Here is a 19,800-nt window from a genome sequence, read left to right as displayed (position 1 = left end):
GTCCCTGTGTTTGTGCTCTGCTCCAGTGTCTTTTGGCTACTTGTTTGACTTCTCATCAGTGGAGGAGAGAGGAGAAGCACATAGTGACAAATGAATGCAACAATATCCATAAAAATCTGTCACAGACTTTGACGAATATAACTTGTCACTTCTGGTCGTAATACTGTAGCAACTCAAATGCCTGTTGGGGGGTCAGTATAACTTTAACTGGGGCCCCATCAAAATAGGGATGCTCTGTGAAACCTGAACTGATTGAGGTGTCCAGAAAAAAAGCAAAAATATTGTCTTCAATACAATGCCAATGTGCTACAGTCCATTCAATGACATCTTAATGAGAAATCACCAAGCACATTGAGAATTCAAAAGTCTTTTCATGGAATTCACTGATATTTGTTTGAAGGCATTTGAAGTGTAGAAAGAAATGTTACCATACATAAAAGCAGTACACATGCAGATACACGTAAAATAAAATTCTTCTAGGAAATTTTAGAAAATTTGTGTTCCATTATAAACAAAATAATGGATAATATAAGTAAAATGACCAAAAAAAATACATCAAAGCTGTATAAAAGACACTAGTTTTGTGAGAAATATTGTAGAATTTGGATGTGCATTCAAAGATTCCACCAATAGATGGCAGAAATGCACAACACTTACCAATAAAGTCATTGCAGACGACTGTAAATTTAAGGTGCTAAGCAAAGGAGCTTTGCCACCTGTAGATGCACCAAAATCCAGAAAGTGACTGCAAAGTCAAAGTGGTATCCCTACAACCAAACTATCAGAGGACTTCTTTGTGTCAGTGTAACTAAATCCCATTAAACTATCTAAGTTTTCCAAAAGGAATAAAGTGTTCTCCAGATTCAAATATGGTTTCAGGTTGAGCTGTTCTGTAGAGATTATAGCAAGAAAGTCAACATGACATTAAAACAAATATTTTCGTGTATAGATTTTTACCGAAAGCCTCATCTTGAAGAACACTTGGTGGATGGGCAGAAGGCTTCACACCATCCCTTTAACTATCTTAACACATCTGCTTTTCCTCCCAAAGTCTTGTCTCTCTCTCCATGGTGGGAAACCAATTTCATTCCCTGATTCACCAAGAAAGTTAAATGTCCACTAGAGTTGTTGGAAACACGCTTCTCAGACCGGACGTAGATACCGAAACCACAAGTCTCCCCTGGGAAAATTCTCTCCACTGTGTAGAATCCTGCACCTAGAGAACTGTCCTACCATTATCGGCAAGTTTCTTGTACAGAGCTGTGCAAGTAATACATATGATTTTATAAAGTAGAGCTGTAGTTTATGAGCAAGTATCTACACAAATGCTGTTTGCAAAACAGTGCTGGAAAAATGTCATGGAGATCTAGATGAAAATGAGCATCCAAAAGCACAGTGATGTTCATATCTGTACAGTTCTCAAGCCAGAATATAAGATTTTTTTATACAGCATGATAAAGCACTGTATATCACTGAATTACTACAAATTTATTGGGTTTTTTTCCTGTTCTTCCCCCAATCTTCCCATATGCCAAATGCATTCTTTTTGTGTGCTTCCTCTTCTTAGGCTGTCTGTGCAAGCAAAAATGATACCACAGAAGCCCTTTCTGAAGGATTTACCAAATCTAAAAAATTGGTATTTTGCAGTTTTGAAGTGTTGTTTTGCCTTCAGCTTTACTTCAGACATCAATCATAATGACATTCCTAGAAACCTCTTGAAAAAGCATAATCTGATCTTTCAATACCAAATGTCTGCAAACTAGATTCTAGGTAGAAGAATAATTTGAAACAACATCCTTTATGAATTGATATAAATTGAAAATTTAGTTAATATACAGTATTTCAAGGTGCAAGAATGTATGTTATGAATAGCTCAATACAAAAGAGTAGCAGGGAAAGGAGAAGGCTTCACATCCTAAGAGGTCCATAACAGGTGAATGATGACATTTCTCAACTAGCGTAAGAAAGAAAAAATCCACTGGCTTTCCACTACGGTACATGAAGAGATGATACATTCAGAGCACGTCCTCTGCTATGCTTCACATCTTTCTGTAAGCACTTACAAAGGCAAAGTTTATTATTTACTTAGGATAGTTTGGTTTCTTTAAAATACTGCTCAAACTTTGGCTCTATACTGATACTAGTCAGTTGGCTAAACCAGGACACCTCTTGTAAAATTGTGCATGCACAGAGCCAGACTGGGGACTTTGATCCTGCCAACTACTTCAATGAACTCATTACAGCTGATTGACACAAATCAATAATGTAATAAACTGGAAAGACCCTGATGCACAATACACTCCAGATGGTGTATTTTATTTTGGCTCCTAAATGATCTTGAAATCCAAAGCGTACAAAGGAAACCTGCTAAATCATTAAGAAATCCTTAAAATGTGCCAATGTTGAATCATTTTCACATTGCCTGACCTTAAGCACTCTCTGCTTGCCTCACTAAAAGGCAAATCTCCCTGCTAATCCTATATACACATGGGGACAACTTGTGCAAAACCCAAAACTCATATATTCTGAATCACCCTCAGCAGAAGGACATCTCTCTCAATTACAATATTCACATAAAAGAAAAAAGGAAGGTAGGCATCTAACCTGAAACCGAATAATATGGTTTAAACATCCTCCCTTCCCTGCTACTCACACACTCAGTCCTATCTCTGTATTACCTACAAGTATGATGAAAGTATTTGAGCTCTACAGACAGTAAATTCAGCCATCTCTTTCAAAGGTGTAAAGGAATACACAGTCTTTGTTAATACACTTCAATATATTTACTTAAAAATACTTTCATCACAGCTTCTCAAAATACCTTGCTGGTCTAAATTAAAGCTATGTTAAGAATCCAAACAATTCACATTTTTGAATTAGTGAATGATTTCACTAAGGATGATTTATCTAAGATAAAAACCCCTCTGGGAGCAGGTGCAAAGCTAAAGCATTGTAAATACTTTACTCCTTAGATGACAACATTAAAAAACACATCAGTTTTTTGCCTCAGCAGGTGAGAAATGTCTCAGGAGGATTCCATGAGAAACCAGCAAAGTGGGGCTATAAACAAGAAATCAAGATAAAGTGATGGTGGTGTAATTGAGAGATATGGAACTCTTTTCAACCCTGTGAGTGCTTAACTCCTCCTGAAAACTGACATAAAACTTATAGAATCTACGCAGCAGAAACTGCTAAATGTGCAAACGCTCTCATTATCCCTGTCAGTACTGTTAGTTGGATTGCTGTGTCACCATGAGTCAGTCAATTACACAGTCACTTTCATGAAGGGTATTCATTCCAAATAATTATCTCTGCCTCATTTCCCAGAGTTTGTGGTCTTGCTACTTTTCTCATTTCATATTCCTTTTCAATGGATTTTGTGATTCTATTTATTCTCTCAGATAGCCTTCATCCCCAAGGATTTCAATCTCAAAGTTTTTGGGAAACTCTGATTCATCACATGAAAGAGTGAAAATACATCCCTTTAATTCACATAATGCCAGGAATCTGAGATTAAGTTATAGCTAGTGAAATCAGCAATTTTCTTTCAAGAATAAGCATGCTTTTTACTTACATACCTTATTTTTAAATTTTATTTCCTTCCACAATATGGAACTGTATGACATTTTCTCTTTCAAAAAGCCTTACTTAATTTTCTATATATGACAGAAGTGATATGTGACAAAGGGAGTAATCATATGAGGATGTGTAGTGATCTTTTCTGGCTCTTTTACTGCTTTCTTCCCTGGCATACTAATAACGACTGATATGGCTATATGACCTTTACTGTGGTTGTAAATTTACTGAGCTCTTTCCATAAAACAAAATATCATCAATAATTTTTGTATCTTTGCACTTCTATATTAAGATGAAAATATTATAAGACTATCAAAGACCCTCTGGTTTATTTTCTTTATTTTCTTTTCCATATGAAACATTTAAGATAACTATTCTCTTCAGTTTTCACAGACAAGTGCCTGTATTTCTAGAGCAATGAATTGCCAAACTGTGAGGTTTCATATGTTGTCTAAAGACATTCCAATCACAAAGTATGCCATTTTTAGGAAGTTTTCTCTGAATAAAAAAATCACAAGATTCAAACTTCATTTTGCCCAATGAGAGAGCATGTAACACTTGTACAAGAAACTCCATTTGTCACATTATGGACGTTTTTTGACTGTCCTCTCTATTTCATTTTGCCCTTTTACATGTGGCATACCTTTTCTAATGCATTCCTAGCAGTCCAACAAAAATGTTAAGTGTCCTAAATGTATCTCCCCAATCAGCCACTTCAGTGGATTTAAGATTTAGCCATGATGGCTCAAAAAATGCAATGAGAATATATTGATTTTATTCTTGACAATGATTCACGACAATCCAGTTCAGTGAGTGAATTATCTAAATCACCTGTTCAGGCTGCAAGCTGAGACAAATCAAATTCATGGTTTGATAAAGGCAGCCCCATGTTACACATTACTTCCAAAATGGAGTTCTCCACCACTTAGAGTAGGAGATAATACTAATGAGTTGAAAACAAACATATATAATAAGTGTTTTTTGTGACAAAATCCACGTTTCTGCTTAAAATTGACTTTGAAAACAACTTTGGTAACATTCTTCTATTTACACAATGACACAAAGTGAAGAAATTCTCCACCAAAATGTGCAAAGTTGAAGTAATTTTATAACAAACATTTTAAAGGTAAAATAATCGTACTTACCAAGCCAACTTCTGTTTAAATATACTGACACAAATACTGGAGGGACCGTGAAGAAATCTACCACTGAGTTAACTTCTAGCCAAAACCATAGCTTGTCATTGGCTGCTATAAACTGTAAAGAGAAAATGAAGAGGGGAAGAGATTAAAGAATCAGATTATTCTCAGGCTGACTACAGGTGTCTGCTCTGAAATATTAAACTCAAAAGTTCGTGCACGAACTGATGTTTTAGGCCAGTCCAGACAAAACACGTCTCGCTGGAAGGAAGTCTGTATTGTGCATTTCTCAATGATCACACTGAGATTAAAATGAAAGGTCTAACTAAAGAGATAGATCATCTACATGATCAGTTGTAATATCCGTCCTACAAATATTTTTTCCACATTTACTGACAATGCATCAGTAACATTAGAAAAGTGTAGGCAATTATAAACTATTTCGAAGTACATCACCTCTGTCCTAGCACACCAATATGCTGGTAGTAGTCTTATCATGAACTTGCTGCTCACAAATTTCTAAATACAGAGTGGTTTACAAGGAGTCCCATTATTATCAGTCCAGAGGAGATCACCAGGATGACTCCTACAAGGCATAGTTTGGGACTGCAGCAGCACTTCAGTCTTTTGAACTGAACATGGTCATTTCTCTTTCCTGAATACAAAAGCAGCCCAGGGAAACTGGCAAGCTTAGATGCACAGGACATCATAGTTAGAACTTGCCTATGTGCTTAAATAAGGTCAATGCTATTAATAATGAAACAGTAATGAAAACACTGGCTTTATATAAACAATAAATATAAATATACAAATAAGGGGGGAAAGTGCATAATGAAGATATTTAATGAAGCAGTTTTATCTCTTAAAACTTTGCCTTACGTGTTTCAAAACAACGCTCATATTTTTTTTTTGCGTTAAAGAAGGTATTAATTGTGTTTCTTTCAAAGAAGAAACAATCTCTATTTCAATCATTTCAAACATACAAGAGCTGTATTCCCTCCCTGCCTCTTGCTACCAGGGACATGCTACTTACACGCAAGCCGAAGTAGAGTAGGAAGAACACATTGAAAGCCATGTCGATCTGTAATGTGAAATCTTTGTAGAAATTCTGGCAGGATTCTATTGGGCTATTTGAAAGACAAAGAAATCAGAATAAATTGTCAGCATGTGAGTTTCTACTCCGCTGGGAACTGTGTGCATTTCATTAAAGACCTTGATTCAGAAATCGTGTTTCTGTTTTCCAGTCGTTTAAGGGTACAAGCAAGCATTTCAAAGGAATTATTTCATTCATTCAGTTAGTCATTCATAGATTGTTGATATTCACCTGTTCAGGTAATACTTGAGAATTAACATGCAGATACCTTTAGGAGAGGACAAGCAGGAGAATACCTTAGGATTGCTTAACCCCACATTAACCCTTAAAGAACTGACTTCTTTCCAAAGGAGACACACCTATGATACTTTAGGAAGAAACCTAACAAGCACACAGGTACAGCAAAACATTACATGCTTTCAATTCATGTCATAATATAAAACCTTTAACAAAAAATAGTTGCTTAGGAATACATTACCCATTAGCAACCTGGAGTACTTAGTCTTGTAGCATCCCTTGTTTATAAGAAGTTGATTGGATTTTTTTTTTTCTTTTTCTCACTTTTTTTTTTGTGTGTGGCTATTTAATGTACTTTATGTACAGTACTATGAACTGAGTAGAAAAGCAGCATAGCCCACTGGTAAAATTAAATAACAAAATAAATTGAAGAATTTGAAGCAGTACTCTAAGGGTTAATTTCTGCATGCAAGTTAATTAAAATACCCTTGTGTGTATCAGGCAGCCATTGCAAATTTTAGCTTACTATTTTATGCTCTATTTGACAGTGGGACAGATCCAAAGCTTACTCTATACAAACTGGTACTTTACAAATATACTTTTATCTAAGGAAGGTGGCAACTTCCATAGGGATCATCAGTGATTTATTTGTGAGGTTTCTAAAACACATTGTTGAAGCCACAAGTCCAATGTTGTAGTCACAGACCAAAGTGAAAATCATGTCCCAATATATGTTGATGTATATACTATATATACATAATGTCCCACCATATATACATATATATACACACATATATTGCAAATGATCATGTGTTCATTACAACTGTAATAGAAGGAAATTAGAACGTAGATCATTTGATCATTTGGAGCCCTAGAAAACATCCTTTTAGAAAAGCAGAAATTTGTTGGCTTTCTAGATCAAATAAATCACTGAACGTGAACGCAATACCAGTTCGTATAGCAGTAGTTCTGCAAATATAATGCTAGACTGCTCAACAAGCAAAATTCTATGCATTATGAATGTCAGTTACCTAACTTAAGGCATAAAGGAAATTACCTGGACTACCAGGTCATTACACATGCAGCCAAATTTTCCATTCCTTGTATACATTTCAGGTCAAACAAGTTAATTACAGCATGCTCTCTCCTGTATCTAGATGCATGAATGTATACAGCAAAGTTCTTCTTGATGTAGAATAGCTTTCTATTTTAAGAAGCTTCAGTGCTATAGATTTTTTTAAAATTGTTTTTCAAAGGCAATTTGAAAAGATATGGAAGTTATGAGACACTTCTGTTATAGTTAAAATAAAATTGCTTTACAAGAGCAGAAGGGAAGAGAAGCCAAATGTTAACATTAACATACAGGACAGCAGACAATACCTCATACTTTACAAACACAGTTTTAGCTACAAAAACAGTGGATGTAATCTGAGAACCCAACTGGATCATTTTCTGTATGGCACTAATGAGAACAAAGGATTTTGTCAAAATAAGGTAGGCCACACACTGAGTCACAATGCATCCTACCAACAGGAAGTACAGAGGAACAGAATCAACAGCCCTGCACCAACCCTTAATTCCACATTAGGTTCCTGAAAAAACTGGAGAAATCCACTGAAGCTAATGGAACTGCAGAGGCTTACAACCAGGATAGAGAGTAATTTTTAGTTAAGGTCAGCTAAGGTTGCAGCTTACAGCTGTATTTTTGTGTCACTGTCCTCTACAAAAACCTGCATGATTGGACAAATTACCTAATACATGTTCTTTTTTCTTTTTTTTGTTTTTTTTTGGAAAACACTTAACACAATGGACAACAATTCTGATTTGTGACTTTTGTTCAGCTAATACCAAAACTGCTACTTCTGCTAGTCATAGCCTTTAAACTTCTTTCATTTCAAAGATCATCCTTTTCTTTCAATGTTTAAAGTTATCCATTTCAAAGACAAACACAGCATCCTTTCTTTTTTATTTCAAATAATGATTTTTTCAGAAGGGCATGACTCTGAAGAAATTATTAATTTTTTCACAGATGGATTATAAAAGATTTTAAACATTCTAAATTAAATTTTTGGTCTGGATTTTTTGTTTTGTTTTCATCAGTAGCTCACATTTGATCTGACAGAAAAATATGGCCACTAATGTTTATCATTGCATCATTCAGCCTGCAGCAGAAAGGAAGCCAATTTGAAACTCATCTTTACATCAAGTTTCTTAAAACCAGAAGTGCTATATTTCTTATAGTAGTGTACTGGGGTCTCCAGAACCAGTAATAGTACTAATAAAATCCCTGGTTTATATCAAAATCACATGGCATGTCCTATGGATTTCACCCCATTAGGGCAGCAAAGGTTTCACTTTTGAAGAAGGCAACAGACTATTAGAAACTATTATTTTTATTCCCCTTCCATGTAAGGTTGCTTTCACACATTTATATTCACAAAAAGACAGAGGAAACTATGATAAAATCAATTAATTAGCACACTAGCAATGACAGGAAAGATTTAATATAACTGGATAAAAATTACCCTAATGATGGAACTCTAAAAGCAATGGGCGCCTCCCCCTAAAAAAATGGCTGGATCAATATTCCAACAACTGACATGCACATGTGAGCCACCAGAGCTGTTTTCTGAACAGAGAAGGACTGGTGGGTGATGTGACAACTGGAGGTTGTCTTGGGAACAGCAATCATAGAATAACAGATTTTGATTCCTGCAGAAATAACAAGAGGGGCCAGCAGAACTGCTGGACTCCAAGACTCCCAGAGGGGAGGCTTTGGCCTGTTTATGATGCTGGTTGAGAAAGGCCCTTGGGATGCAGTCCTGGAGAGTGAAGGATGCCAAGAAGGCTGGACATGCTTCAAGAAGGAAATTTTAAACACACTGAAGCAGGCCATCCCCACGTGTCAAAAGACAAGCTGGCAGGGAAGACCATCAGCCTTGCTGAATAGAGAACTTTGGCTGGAATTCAGGAATAAGAGCATATCATCTTTGGAAGAAGTGCCAGGCAACTTAGGAGGGCTTGAAGGACACTTTGAGGTTATGCAGGGAGAAAATTAGAAGGGTCAAAGCTCTACTAGAATCAAATCTGGTTACTGACATAAAAGACAATAAAAAATGTTTCTAGAAATATATTAGGAACAGAAGGCGAGCTAAGTAGAATCTCCATCTTTTATTGGATGGAAGGGGAACATAATGACAAAGAATGAGATGTCTGGGGTACTTAATACCTGCTTTGCCTCAGTCTTTAATAGCAAGACCAGTTGTTCTCTGGGTACCCAGCACCCTGAGCTGGAAGACAGACAGGGAGCAGAATGGAGCTCCCCCAATCCAAGGGGAAATGGTCAGTGAAATACTACACCTCATTTAGACACAAATCAAGAGGGCGGCATGGAATCCACCCAAAGATACTGAGGGAACTGGCAGAAGTGCTCACCAAGCCACTTCCCATCATTTATCAGCAGAACTGGTTAACTGGGGAGGTGTTGTCTCACTGGAAGTTAGGAAATAGGACATCCATCTACAAGAAGGATCAGAAAGAGGAATCATGCAACTACAAGCCTGCCAGCCTGACCTTGGTGCTGGGGAAGGTCATGGAGCAGAACACCTTGAGCACCAGCACAGAGGATGAGGCTGTAGTACACCACAATGACACAAAGACTCCAACTTTAGAAGGCTGAAAAGGACTCCTTTATTCTTGGGATGTGTCTCCCCTTTTATAGCATTCTACACAGACCAATTGGATTGGTGACAAGAAGACAAACCTCTTCAGTCACATTGGTCAGACCAGAGGGACATCAAGAAGTCCCTCCTAGGGAAAATATGTAAACAATTTTGCCATTACAAAAACATGTCTCTTGTTTACAGAAAATTCCCTGGGAAAGGAATTTCAGAAAACCAAACATCTCAGGCACCAACCAAAGCTACACAGAGCACAGGCAGGACACCATGGGATCAGATCCAGCACATTTGGGTTTATAAAAGGCAGTGCTGCTCGACCAATGTGATCTACTTCCATGAGAAGGGGATTTGCTTAGTGGATGATGGAAAGGCTGTGAAGGCTATCTATCTACACTTTAGTCAAGCTTTTTACACCAATTCCTACTCTACTGAAGAAACTGGCTGCTCATAGCTCGGACTAGCTGGGTAAAAGACAGGCTGGATGGCTGAGCCCAAGGAGTGCAGTAAAGGAGTCAAATCCACCTGGTGTCTGATTACTAATGGTGTCCCCCAGGTCTCAGCTTTGGAGCCAGTGCTATTTTATATCTTGATCTAAGATCTGGTCAAGGGAATTGAGTGAGTCCTCAGTAAGGTCACAGATGACACCAGGATGAATGGGAATGTTGATCTACTAGAGGGTAGGAAGGCTCTGCAGAGGGAGCTGAACAGGTTAGATCCATGGGCTGAGACCCATTTTTTGAAGTTCAACAAAGCCAAATGTCTTGTCCTGCACTTAGGACACAACAATCCCATGCAGTGCTGCAGCCTTGGAGAAAAGGAGCTGTAATCATTCTCTGGAAAAGGATGTGAGGCTCTGATCAGCAGCCAGGTCACCATGAGCTCGCATGTGCCGGAACAGCCAAGGAGGCCAAAAGCAGGGCCAGGGAAGGGACCATACCCATGTAGTCAGTATTGGTGAGGCCACATCTGTGTCCAGCTGTGTCCAGCTCTGGGTCTCACACTGCAAGACAGAGAGGGGCTGGGGCAAGTCCAGAGAAGGGCAGCAGCTGGGGAAGGGTCTGGAGCACAGGGGGGATGAGGATGCAGGGCTCTTCAGTCTGGAGAAAAGCAGGCTCAGGAAGGACCTTATCACTCTCTACCACTCCCTAGGGGCTGTAGCAAGGTGGGAGTCGACCTCATCTCAGAAATATAAGGGACAGAACAAGAGGAAACGGCATAAATTGTGCCAGGGGAAGGTTAGATTGGATATCAGGAAACAATTTTTCACTGAAACATTTTCACACATTGAAAAGAGGCTGCCCAGGGAAGTGGTTGAGTCACAGTCCCTGGAGGTATTTAGAAGATGTATAGTTGTGGCACTTGGAGACATGGTTTAGTGGAGAACTTAAAGGTCATTTTGGAAATAAATGATTCTATGATTCTCTAATATTTATAAGTACTTTGAAAGAGCATCTCTGATTATCTATACAGTTTTTACAACAAAAATAGTAGTTACAAAGCCCAGTTCTACAGTTATAATAGGCATTGACTACTTCAATGAGCAAGAGGAACTACAAGAGTGGTAACAAAATAATTCCATTTAATTTTACATATATGGGGCAAAATTTTGACAAGGTGTTCCCAGCATCCTTAAAGCTTTGCTGCAATCAATACTGAAGCCAACACTCTGAATGACACTTTTACCACAAAATGTATCACTTGTCGCTTCAATCCAAAACAATTTACTGCTGTTTAAAGAACTATTTTTGTCAACAGTTTACATCATGTATTTATTATTATTCTTATTTCTGGTTGGCTTAAAATATTTCTAATGCACCAAAATGTTTCTACTTGAATTATTCCTTGAATAATCATAAAATGACTGGGAGAGAGCAAAACATGATTTTTAATGTTTTCTGAAATTAACTCTTTCTGTGACTATATTAATATTAAAGTTCCCACAGAAGACTTAATATATTTCCAGGATTTTTGAAATTGCGACAGAGTTGAAAATAACTTGAGTGGCTTTTACTGTGTCATTTTACCACTTGATAGGAGCCGTAAAGCCCATTGCAAACTGGAGATCAAAGCCTTAGTAGGAACCAACAACTCCTGTCACAGTGCAGACACTGCCAGTATGACCACACAGAAATCAGGAGAAGGAGTTCTACGTTTACTCAGATTTTAGACCAGCTTTGTAATCACAGTGACAGCTATCTGGATGATTTTACATAAAATGTTCCCCACAATAATGGGAAAGCTTTTGTACACCCAATTCAGCACTTGAAATAACTGTACAATACACAATTTACAGTCCTCATTCTTCCTAAGTAAGGAAGTGGACTCTTGTATTTTGAGCACATTGTGTCATTCTGCTAATGGTTCTTTGCCTTTTTATTCTCTTTATTTAAATGACAAGGCATGCAAAGACTAAGATGGATGCCAATTCTTACCTATGTATATATATATTTAAAAAAAAAGGAAAAATGTTTATTTTAAGACACATTAATCTAGTTGCATTTTTTCAAGTGTTTTGAAGATATGTATGTAAAACTTCTATAAACCACCACAGAAGAAATTTATTTCAACTGCGACTTCAAAAAAGTACTGATGGTAATATCTTACTACAGCTGCTACAACTTCAGAACTTTAAGAAGCTATTAAAAATTTTCAAAAATCAGAGCATTTTCGTAATTTCCAATTTTAATTTTTGCAAATGTGCTTTCTGAAGGGTGGAGGAAAAGCCAAATCCATTACAGAAACAAGATCATATACGTGTTAATTCTTAGTATCAATAAAATAAAATATAAAACTTAAAAAACTGATCATATGAAAAATCGAGAAGTTTTTATTTACTATATTCATGACAAAATTTAGACTGCATAACAGTACATTATATGAAAAAACAGTAATGTGCACTTTTCATCAGTAGGAATGTCCATTGATGAGAGTAGATTTTAAAATGAAATTATAGCTATGTACACAAATACCAGTTGATGCTGCTAAAACATAAATAACACAAATTAAATAAATAAGAGAAACCATTTAATATTTAGAACTTCATTAGTATTGCATCATTTAAAGACATTCTACTCATTGCACTTTTGAACTGTATTTCAACGCAATGAATATGTATCAATTTGGGCATGTAAATTTTCTTTGTTCATGAAACTGCTTAAAGTGGTTTCTTTTTTTCCAAATGATTTCGTTTTACTGGAAGCTCCTCTTTAGTATCAAATTCCCTCAAATCTACTTCTAGAGCAGACCAAATTTTATGAAGTTTAGAGTAAAAAAAAAATAAATTTGGCACAAATTTGATACAGCAGTCTTTGTTTATACTTCTTTAATACATATTTTGAACAGTACAGCAAAGAAGAAAATTAAGTTGGTTATGGTTAGGTTTTTAACTCTGTTTCAGTGATGTGGTACTAAAGTAAAACTATAGAAAAGCCACATATATCATTTAGTAAAAGCAATTTTCATCCAATGCAGAAGAGTTTGCTCCTTTATGGTTTAGTCACACAGCCCAGAAGGGAATAAGCAGTTAAAATCTTCTTTACTGAAACAGGCATGGACATAGAGCAAAATAACACAGATGCCTATCAAATATATACCTCAGGGGCAAGTATCATAATTAAAACAGATCACCAAGACTAAATTAGAATCAAAGATGTGAAACATCTTAAAAGGGACAGAGAGCACAACATACTTTTTCTTACTTCAAGTGGCTTCCATTTATTAACCCAATGAGTCCCACAGTAAGAAAAAAAAAATATTTTCTTACAGTATCAGTATTCATCTCTGAAATACAAGATGCTTATTAAATGCATCTCTGTTTAGAAAGCCTTTCTTTGAGTCATAGCACCAATGAAGGTTTTGATCACAAAGATCTTTTAAATGACTTCATGCTCTGGCTCACCACTGGGAACTTTTGCTGCCAGCACTTCCAGTCAGTGCTGCAGGAAATGCAGGCAGAACTAAGTTGGTTTCCTTCCCAAGGAGGAAGGACAGCCAGCTGGATCACTGGAACAAGGCATTGGAGAAGGCAAAGTGAAGATTCACTTTGCCCAGAGAAGCGCCACATAATCTGCTGTCACAGCACTAAGACTTGGGTCCATAAAACTCTGTGGGATCATTACATCACTGCTTAGAGATACTTTGCTGAGGTTTTGTGCACCTGGTTAGTGAGTGAAGGAGGAACAATCCCTTTCTCCCCAGATTTTGTAGGCAGTTACGGCCTGATAGCTGAGGATAATGTTGTGATCATTTATTGTATCTTCTTATATTAGATACATTTAAATCCTATTTGACGGCTCAACCCACTACATCTAAATTCTTTAGCTGTTTCTCCTATACAAAGAGAGAGGGTGAACTTTCTGCTCCAAAAGTGTTTCATTGTCAGATCCTGGATATTGTCAAATTCTCATGGCTTTGCCAAGTACTCTTCTTTTAATTCTTAATTCTGACTCTCCTTTGCTTAATGGATTAAACCATATTTGTCTTTCCACTCACAAAAACTCCACAACTTCAGCATGTGATGAATTAATTTTGGATTGCTCTGTTTTATGGTCTTTGTTTCCATTTCCATTTCCACAGTCGACATGTGGAGTATCTTCACTTTGATATGCATCTCTCACATTCCTTCTGAAAATACTTTGATGATCTTAGGCTCATACACACTAAGCTGTCTTTGAAATACTTACAATAGTCATAATCCTCTTTGTTAATTTTAACTAAAATATAAATCTGATCAAAATAAAACTGTCAAATAATGTGAAATAAAGCTATCTTTCAAGATTTCTTACACTGTGTTTAACCTACACCTTATAATTTGCAAGTACCCTGTTTTCAGAAAAAAAACCCAAGAACACTTTAAATGTCTGTCCTTACTTCCCTTTCTTAATTTCTATTACAACATCATCTATTATTCTTTCAAGTCTGACAGATCACAAGCTGGGATTAGAATATTACCCTTCTATTTCTAACCTAATTAAACAAGTGCATCATGACTCATCTGTTCTGCAAATGTTATCTACAACTAAATCCTTCTATGCAATCTCCCTACCACAACAGGGAACCTTGACAAGCTCTCAGACTAATTTGGGGTAAAATGAACAGGTTTCCTTATGCTCCTTCAAAAAAAATTCCAATATCAGAAATAAAAAAAAAAACAACAACAAAACCTGATCAATCTCTATTAAATTGGTACAACTGTGTCTTTAGTAAACATTTTTCTCAGAATCAGAGATTTTTTTGTTTCTTTTGATTTTTTTCACTTCTCTGCACCATGTGGGGCTTAAAAGATTATGTTGTTCTTATTTTCCCATTTGACTGAAATTTGCTTAAAATTTAAAGATATATTAAGATAGAGATGGATTTCCAACGTGAAAAAAAGAGAAGCTCCAAATTTTAACTTCTGTCATATTCACATACAAAATTAGGAAGCAAATTTACAACTGCAGAACAAAGGTCTGCTTTCCTGATGCCCATCTGATGCTACCAAATTTAAAGAGCTATTTGCAATTGGCAACACATCAAGTGACAGTTAAGTAACATTGCTAGTAATTATTTTACCTAAATGAACTAATAACACTCTGTAAATTTCAGCATAATGCTGTCAGATTTCATCTCTCTTTCTCAAGTTTTCCATTAATTTGTAGCACATTATGTTTCTTCACAGACTCCCTAGTAAAACATAAGCCAATGTTCAGCACTCAAGCAAAATCAGATTGGGCAGAGCTAATTTCCTCAGCCCAAACACAAAGTTATGTATGATAACAAAAAACTTCTGCTTATAATTTTAAATTGAACTACTGGGATATACAGAACAAATGCATTAAAATTGCTGACTCTGAAAACGTAATAATATCCTCAGGATGTGTGTGTGTATTCACTACTGTCTGCAGCATGTGTCTTTTCTAACTTTTCAAACAGAAGTCAAAAGAAAGTCCCTGAAGAACAGCTAAACACCAGGAACTCAGTGCTAAAACAGGCATAAGGGAATGGCCTAAAATCCTTCTCCATAACTTCCAAGTTCTTTCAGTAGCGTATAAAAGACAGAGTAGGTGCTTTCCTGCAGAATACACCAGTAAGATTTTCATCCTAAAATAACTTAATTTGAAAACATTTGCTGAGAACCACATAGAGAAGTAGAAAAAGCATATTTTATTTTGCATTACATTCCTTAATTGCTCATCATGAGCCAAGAACACCGGCAACTAAAAATAGCCTGACATTACCTTGACAAAACAATCTCCCTGATGACAAATCAATTCTAGGAAAATGACAGCACAGCAATGACTGGGACCACATTTTTAAATAAATATAAAGGATTCAATTTTAATAAAAAGGATTTTTTAAATGAGAATACTAACAGTCTAAATAGAAAAAAATGAGTATACTGTTTCAACTATCCTTATTTTTAGGACAAATTTTAGTAAGCCACGTCATTTTTATCTCTTATACTGATTGCATTATGAAAGGATTTGGTTGAACTGCATACCTTATTTACTAAAGTTGATAGTCTTGATAATGTCTCTTCTTCATAATATCTTTCTTTTACTTCTTGTCTAACTGTTACCTAATAGTTTTTATCGAAGTTGTTACCTAATAGTTTTTATCAAAGTCTATCTTGGAGTAATAAGTTGTTGTAGCTGCTTACCCCAGAAAAAATAATTGGTGACATGAAAATGCTAGCAACTCGAATACTACTCCCTATTCCATGTTGACACTGAATTAACAAAAGGAAATTAATAAAATTAGTGAGAAGTGTATCAGCAGCATAAAACTTTTAGTTATAACTTACAGATAAACACTGGAGTAGATTCTTTTGGGAGATGGTGAATCTCAGATTTTTAACATACTTTTCAGCCTGGCTTATACAGCTCACCTGAAGTATTTGCATTTGCATGAATCAATAGGATGGTCTATGTATGAGATATTGCTAAAATTTCCTCCTCCTGTAGGAGAGGGCCTACAAACCATTGAACTCCTAGATAAGTGTCTGAATAAATTCCATATTTCTATAGCTACTCTTACCATGCAGCAAGAGTGAATTCCTGACATTCCTTGCTCTGTTCCTGAGATTCCTTGCTCTATTTGCTTGCAGCTGTCACCTCTCAAAATTACCCAACAGTGCTTTTTACATTTACTATCCACTTTCCTCAGACTCAGTTTTCAACAGCCCACCATCATCATGTATTTCCAATTACTCCTCCATCTCAGTGCCTTTTATTATTCTCTTCTGTTGATACTGTCATCCAACTTTTAAAATTCTCCCTCATCTGACTGAATTCTTTGACAAAATATATACAATGAACAAAAATTAGAATGTTCTCCATCTATCTCTTATTATAAATTTTTTTTTTGTATATCAGCAGAGCTGAGCTCTAATTTTCTGTTTGCTATGGAACTGATTCCTATAGACAATTCTGAATGTACTTTCTATACATTTCTTGCTAGCTTACATACTGTAACTCTAAAAAAAAAAATGTTGTCCCATGAAATTAGCCTAATTTCAACCATTCTGACTGAAAATGACAAGACTACCAGATAAACCGGAGTGTAAAAATACTTACAGTTCATTCATCTGTCCATCTTTTCTAGAATTTCCTCCTGTAACACTGTGATGAAAAATATCTGCCTACTCTCTAGTTTTACTGAGTGGAGATAAACTTCAGCCTAAGGTATATTATTTGACTTTAACAACAGTGAATAATGTAAACAAGCAATGGAAGTCGGAAGTATTGCAAAGTGGTAGAAAATTGACATTATATTACTGGATCAGCTTCTTTGGTCAGGCTATCTAATGATCCAAATCTATTAGTAACCCTAAAAAACCTAGTCCCATTGTGTTAATAGTAATACTAAAGCAGTCCTGAGAGACAGTTACACCAAGCAGGATATATTTTTTCCTACTTCAAATGAAGGCTAACATGAACCATGTAAATTCCTTCCAAAAATCTACACAAAATTAGAAGACATATTAGTCCCAAATGAATCTTGAAAATTTCAGACTCACTCTCTCTTATTCCTCATGAAGACCTCTCAGCCCTACCTACCCCATCAGTATAAGGGTTCTTTAAAGCACCTTGCTCAATTAATACCTAAAGTACATTTAGGGTACCTCAGGGTGAGGGGTCTAACCTGTCACAAGGAAACCCATATTTGTACACTTGTTACACTTTACTAGCAATACTGAATGGTGACTTGAAGTAAAAACCTTCCAACTACCAAGATTAACCATTTAATATCTTTATTATACCCTGAGCATCACAGTACAGCTGTTTAAATTGCTCTGCCTTGAACCAACTGGCTACATTAACACTTATGACAATCCCACATTAACACTTATGACAATCCCTTCTACCAGTTTCCCTCTTTTTTTAACCTAGACCCCTGAAGAGTCTTTGTTGCATGCACTTCTTTCAAGTGAAACACTTTACACAGTTCCTCTACTCATAAACTCCTCTGCTGAGGTCTAATTTCCACATCTATATAACTGCAATCTAGGAAATTTTTCTTCTTAGAAAAGCTTGTGTCACAGCTGTTGCAGCTGTGGGACCTGATGATTTACCACCACTGTCTTAAGTGAAATTATCATATGCTCCAGGCAAAATGCTGACTCTGTGAAAGACACAGTGAATAGCCACATTTACTTCCCAAAAAAATAAGAGAAGTTTAAACAAAGAAGAAATTAAAAAAAAAAAATACTTAAACTTTTCAGAAAAAAATTAGCCTGAAGCCTGACTGACAGTCTCACCCAGTGGTTTTTCTAAATGGGAAAGGCAAGGCCCTTTTTAGGCAGATTAATGACACTATGCCTTTCTTTTACAGCAGTAACTTTATCTCCATTAACAAATGGAATAAGAAATTGCCTACAGCTGTACCAGTTGCTCAAATCAATTATCAGAAGCCTGATATAAAAGTACTTTACATCAATATAAGAAGAAGATTATAGGAGAGTTAAAAATTAATATATAGTTGCCTTTTCTTCCTAACATCTCTCAAAATGGTTTGCAGTGTAACATCCATCACCTTTTTATCCTGGCTGCTGTGCAAGAGAGAACAGTAAGCTAAACTTACACACTGAGCTACTGGAAAGACAAAGGACTGGTATAATAATCCCATTTGTACTGAGCAGGAAGAAATTAATGTTACTGTATAGATATGCATCTGACCTGGTTTAGAGTACTAAAAGAATCTTCCTTCATTGTAAAGGGAAAAAAATGTAACTGCCATTAAATGGAATTTAATATTAAAAAATGAAATCCTAAGTAATACTAAATAACACACATCCTTAGGGAAGCACAATACCAGTGTGTGGGTGGCATGACAACAGTTGTAGAAATCACTTCCTTTTTTTGTAGTACTTTGAATATATATTGTATGTTTTCATTAAGTTACCTGCTTAAAAGTACACACCAAGAGCACGTTTTCACTTTATATATACCCATTTTCTACGACCATTTTTCAAATATTGTAACGTTCTATATCATAGGTCCTCAAAGTTAAGTTTATACAATCAATAGTACCTATTCATCAAGATGAATATAGTTTGAAATCTGTGCGTTAATTCTGACACCAAGGAGTGCACACAGAGTAACTTCAGAGCAGACACTAAACCTTTGCACTGACCAACAGCACCAGAAAATTGTGTTCAGACACAATGTTTCAAGTCACTTCCCAGGTTGCTGTTTCATCGTCTTATCAGGAAAAAATAGGATTAGAATTCAATCACATCTCGTACCATGCTGATGAAAGGTTCATTTAAATACATTTAAGAACATCTGAATAATAAGTTGCTTAGAATGGTCACAATGTCATTTGTACAGGAAACTTCAAGCAGGGCTACAATTCTTCATATGGAATGTCACCATGTGTTTTATCAATCAATACATTTTTCATTACTTCACAAGTTATTTATTATTAAAAACTAAAAAAAACCTGTTGCAGTTGAAATGCTTTCCAAATTCTGAATTTCAATAAATGATTATTTACAATCTTACCTCTTCTCCCTGTCACCTGCTGCTGAAGTTGACAGCAGGGAAAGGTTTATCTTTCTGATACTACTGGCAGCACTCAGTCCTTGTCACAA

The 19,800-nt window shown here is 36.1% G+C and overlaps 1 protein-coding gene across 6 annotated transcripts in view; it reads right to left on the bottom strand.

Annotated features, from left to right (window-relative positions):
• Positions 1-19,800, bottom strand: part of KCNMA1 (potassium calcium-activated channel subfamily M alpha 1) — a 412,932-nt gene that overhangs the window by 166,494 nt on the left and 226,638 nt on the right. For all 6 annotated transcript variants that reach the window (XM_083866064.1, XM_083866060.1, XM_083866061.1 and 3 more), the window contains exons 4-5: positions 5,749-5,842; positions 4,722-4,833 (exon numbers count right to left, since the gene is read on the bottom strand). In XM_083866064.1, the coding sequence (XP_083722190.1) occupies positions 4,722-4,833; positions 5,749-5,842 (206 nt within the window). The remainder of the gene's footprint in view (positions 1-4,721; positions 4,834-5,748; positions 5,843-19,800) is intronic.

Source organism: Zosterops lateralis, assembly GCF_965231275.1.
Source record: "Zosterops lateralis genome assembly, chromosome: 8".
Classification (NCBI taxonomy): domain Eukaryota; kingdom Metazoa; phylum Chordata; class Aves; order Passeriformes; family Zosteropidae; genus Zosterops; species Zosterops lateralis.
The sequence above is the reverse complement of the archived record's forward strand: the minus strand, read 5'-3'. Positions and strand labels throughout refer to the sequence as shown.